We start from the raw sequence: 4099 nt of genomic DNA, 5'->3' as shown, positions 1-4099 counted from the left end.
CTCAGCTGCGAGCCCAGCCAGTATCTGTTTGGTGGCCATTGCCCACCCCGGGACATGATGACCCTGGAGTTCGTTGCCGTGCTGTCAGAAAACCAGAAGCTCGACAAAATGTCCAAGATCTGTGTCGTCTTCTACAAAGAGCCCGGCCTCTGCGAGGAGTTCGCCAGCATGGAGAAAAGGTACCCAAAAAAATGGGGGGAATATGCACCCAGGAGGCCTTTCCGTGGTGGGTGCTCCTGCAGGAGATTCGGCTCTGACCGAAGGACCTGGCCACGGGTTCCTGCAAGAGGTTGGAGGTGAACCCTCTGAATGGAGACATCCCAGTTGGTGGCTCCTCCAACCTCCCCATCGCTCCCAGAGCTGCTGTTTTGGCACCGAGGGTTGGGATCTTCCAAACTCATGCGAGGATCTGAGCTGGGCTGCGGGATTTAACAATGACGAACCCGGCTGGGGATTGCTCCCCAAACTTCTGAAAGCCAACAACGTCTCCTTGGATGAGCCCAAACTTGACCAGTGGCTTGACCAAGCCAACTCTTCCTCTTCCAGAGACAGAGTCATCACGGGCAGCGCCAGGATCCCCATCTCCCACCTGCAGCAGGGCCTCATCTTTTATAAATTCACGGGCAGCGCCAGGATCCCCATCTCCCACCTGCAGCAGGGCCCCATCTTTTATAAATATGCCCTCATGAACGCCTTCAACCAGGAGAGAAGGTGCACGTTGGAGGAGCTTTCCTTGGACAATTCCGACATCCCAAAACCCTTCAGGTCCAGACACGCTCAGTTTTATCGCGTCATCAATATACCCAACCAGGAGATCAGAGCGGACAGTAAGCGCCAGGTTTTTACCCCAAAACCACGTCCGGGTGCCGTGGCCGTGGCCGTAGGCCAGCCTACGCTTCCCTCGGGTTTATTTGGGGGAGGGGGGGTGGAGGAGGGGGTTTCAAGCTGCGGCTTAATGAGCCGCTCGTACAAACGAGCTTTTTTTCCCCTCGTAATAAAGCTCACGGCCGGCAGCCAAACCGGAGCCACCCCCCCATCCTGCCTGGAAAAATGGGCAGCACCTCTTGGGGCTGGAGAAACGTGGGGTGGGAGGGAAGGGGGTGGGGATTTTTGGGGCCCAGTTGAGGCTTGGTGTCACTGTTCAGTTCCCAAACTCTTCCATTCTTTCCCCTTCCCCCCACCAGGAACATGGACCATCTTCGAAAATATCAAATGCCAATTCCCTGGTGGTGGCTTTGCCTGGAGACACAAGAAGGTGCCCAGGGAGAAGCTCCAGATGGAGTACCTGGTGTGCAATTTCCTTCCTCACGTCACCTCCTGGAACTCCCTGGAGGACGCAGAGAGGAAGCTGGACCGGTACAAGGAGAGTGTCAAGGGCTACTTAGGGGACGTGGAAAGAGGAAAACCCTTTCAGGTCATCCATGAAGCAGCTGTAAAAGAGGTAAACGCCCACCGAAAGCTCTAGGGGAGGTGGCCAAGTGCTGTCCCTCATTTTTGGGAGGATGGTTTGGATGGCAGAGGGGTGGAGTCTTCTCCTGCCCAGTTTATTTATCACGCAGGACCTTCCTGGGTGGCTGTGTGGCACCAGGGAGGTGCCACGCAAGGCGTCCCCAGGCAGCAGCGTCTCCCACCTCCCATCCTCCCGGGACTAGGCCCTTCTCGGAGAAATCCCATCTTGTCCAGCCTGGTGGAACACCTTCTCCTCATTCTCCTTGTCCAGGTGCGAGACAACATCGAAGGCTTCATCCAAGCCATCATCGAGAGCCTGAAGACAGGGGAACGCGAACTCCCCAGGCTCCTGCTCGCCTTCCACACCTCGTTTCGCTATCGCATCCCCCTCCCCGACTCGTCTGTCGCCAAGGCCGAGAAGTGCCTGCAGGTCATGGAGTTCCTCCAGAACAACTACAAAGAGCTGAGAACAAAGAGGTAACTTGGCTTTGTCAACCTCCTCGGAACCTTAATTTGGCTTTGTCAACCTCCTCGCAACCTTAATTTGGGTTCATCAACCTCCTCGCAACCTTAATCTGGCTTCATCAACCTCCTCGCAATCTTAATTTGGGTTCATCAACCTCCTCGCAACCTTAATTTGGGTTCATCTACCTCCTCGCAACCTTTAGAGGCCCAGGGCTCAGCTCCATTGTCCCCCCCTGCCCTCCTCCGCGTCGCTTTGGGCGCCACGTGCTATCCCAAGGGGTGCTTCCGGCCTGGTGAGTCCACCTGGGGCACCTCGGCACCTTGAGGAGTGTCTCCCATATCGGTTGTCCCCTGAAGGTGGATCAGTCCGAGCTCTTTCCAGGCAGCCGCCCACGGGCAGGATGAATCCCATTGCGGGGTGTAGGAGAAGACTCCATCCCGTGTCGGCACAAGTCCCCCCCACCGCATCCCAGAGGTTGCTCGCGGGAAGTTTGACTTGGTTTGGGGCCTTTTTTTTGCAGCAAATACTTTCAGTCCCTGAAGGACGCGTGCCTGAAGACCACCAACAGCACCTTGTGGATCTGGTTGGTCCCGCTGCTCTGCGCGATGAAGGAGAAGACAGAGGACCCCTTTCTCCCGCACGAGCTTCCTTTGCAAGCCTTCATGCAGCTGAGGAAGGAGGAAGACAAGCAAAGGTGGGTCTGAAAGGCCAAGGAAGGCTCGGGGTAAGGAGCCATCCCCCTATTCAAAGCGCTTTGGGTTCCTCCTGCTTGGTGGCTTCTCAAGAAGCTGCCCCTTCTCCTTGGCACACCTGAGGGGGTGTTGAAGGAGCGCTGGTGGACTTCAAGGGGAAGATGGAGCTGGGTGCTGGGTGGTCTTATCCAGGCAGCTGGATGGGAATGCTCCTGCGGGGGGGAGAATGGTTTGAAAGAGAGCTTCAAAGATCATCTAAATCCCACCCCCCCTGCCATGGGCAGGGACATCTTCCAGTAGATCAGGTTGCTCAAAGCCCCCTCCAACCTGACCTTGACCAGCACCAATGATGGAGAAGATGCCCCTGTCCATGGCAGGGGGGTTGGACTAGATGATCCTTTGAAGGTCCCTTCCAACCCAACCCAACCCAACCCAACCCATTCTATGATCTTCCACTAGACAAGGTTCCTCAAAGCCCTGTCCAACCTGACCTTGAACGCTCCCCATGTCCAGGGCACCCACGGTGCCTCTGGACCACCGCTTCTGGTGTCTCCCCACCCTCAGGGTACAACGTTTCTTCATTAAGTCCGGTCTAAATACAGCCTCTTTGAGTTTAAACCCACTGCCCTGCCCGGGGTGCAGGACCTCACACTTGGCCTTGTTCTACTTCACGAGGTTGGCACGGGCTCACTCCTCCAGCCTGCCAAGGTCACCTTGAACCCTGACTTTTGTCCTAATGATCTTCAAGCGGGTGGATTTCCCCCAGTCCCCGCTTTGCCGCCTTCATCGCTGGCAAACCCCACCCCCCCCGGCTGGAGGTCACTGCCACGTCCACCAGCCACGGGGCCATCTCAGACATCACCGACGTGCCTTCTAGTCCTCCAAAGCCCATCTGATGTTCTCCACCTGCTTCCCTAGGCAAGTCCTGAAGATGATAGGGGCTCACAAGGACTTGATTACGAGATGCGCACCCCTGGCAAAGATGGTGGTGGAGATGTTGGCCGTGAAGAACTGGACCAAAGACCCTTTGCCCGACATTTGGCTTCCAGTCCAGCTCCTCTTGGAGACCTTGTGTGGGCGCATCCTGGATATGAGTAAAGCCTCAGCTCCAGTACCTGTAAGGACAACTGGCTGGTGGGGGACCTTCTTCTGCTCTGCAGAGGCGGGGGTGTGGCTGTTTAAACAGAGATCTTCGGCAGGAGGGGGGACTTAATCGTAGAAAGCCGGGCTTCGAGTGGGATCCTGGGAGCAGGAGAAGGGAACCCCACGTGATCCTGGCTGCAGATGTCACGCATTAGCGGTTGAGGGCAGAAGGTCCTGGGCTGCAGGAGCAGAAGCCATCTTGCATTTGTCCTTCACCCCCTGTGGTTCTCTTGTCAGGAGGAGCTTCTGAACCCGGTGTTGAAAAACGTCGCCACCAGGATGAGCTGCTGGTTCGAGGACAAGTGAGTGGGGGCTTCTGGGGAGGGGAGGGGCTGTGGTCCTCCTGAAA

General features: G+C 56.6%; 1 protein-coding gene across 1 annotated transcript in view; it reads left to right on the top strand.

Moving 5' to 3' along the window:
* Positions 1-4099, top strand: part of LOC118451761 (E3 ubiquitin-protein ligase rnf213-alpha-like) — a gene marked incomplete at its 3' end in the record, with an annotated part of 17917 nt that overhangs the window by 2174 nt on the left and 11644 nt on the right. Inside the window, exons 3-10 of the mRNA XM_035889356.1 lie at positions 6-179; positions 547-615; positions 676-827; positions 1185-1441; positions 1721-1926; positions 2436-2609; positions 3526-3724; positions 3988-4052. Of these exons, the coding sequence (XP_035745249.1) occupies positions 6-179; positions 547-615; positions 676-827; positions 1185-1441; positions 1721-1926; positions 2436-2609; positions 3526-3724; positions 3988-4052 (1296 nt within the window). The remainder of the gene's footprint in view (positions 1-5; positions 180-546; positions 616-675; positions 828-1184; positions 1442-1720; positions 1927-2435; positions 2610-3525; positions 3725-3987; positions 4053-4099) is intronic.

This window comes from Egretta garzetta, unplaced genomic scaffold, assembly GCF_000687185.1.
Source record: "Egretta garzetta isolate BGI_Z169 unplaced genomic scaffold, ASM68718v1 scaffold872, whole genome shotgun sequence".
NCBI lineage: Eukaryota > Metazoa > Chordata > Aves > Pelecaniformes > Ardeidae > Egretta > Egretta garzetta.
This window is presented reverse-complemented; position numbering and strand designations above follow the sequence as displayed.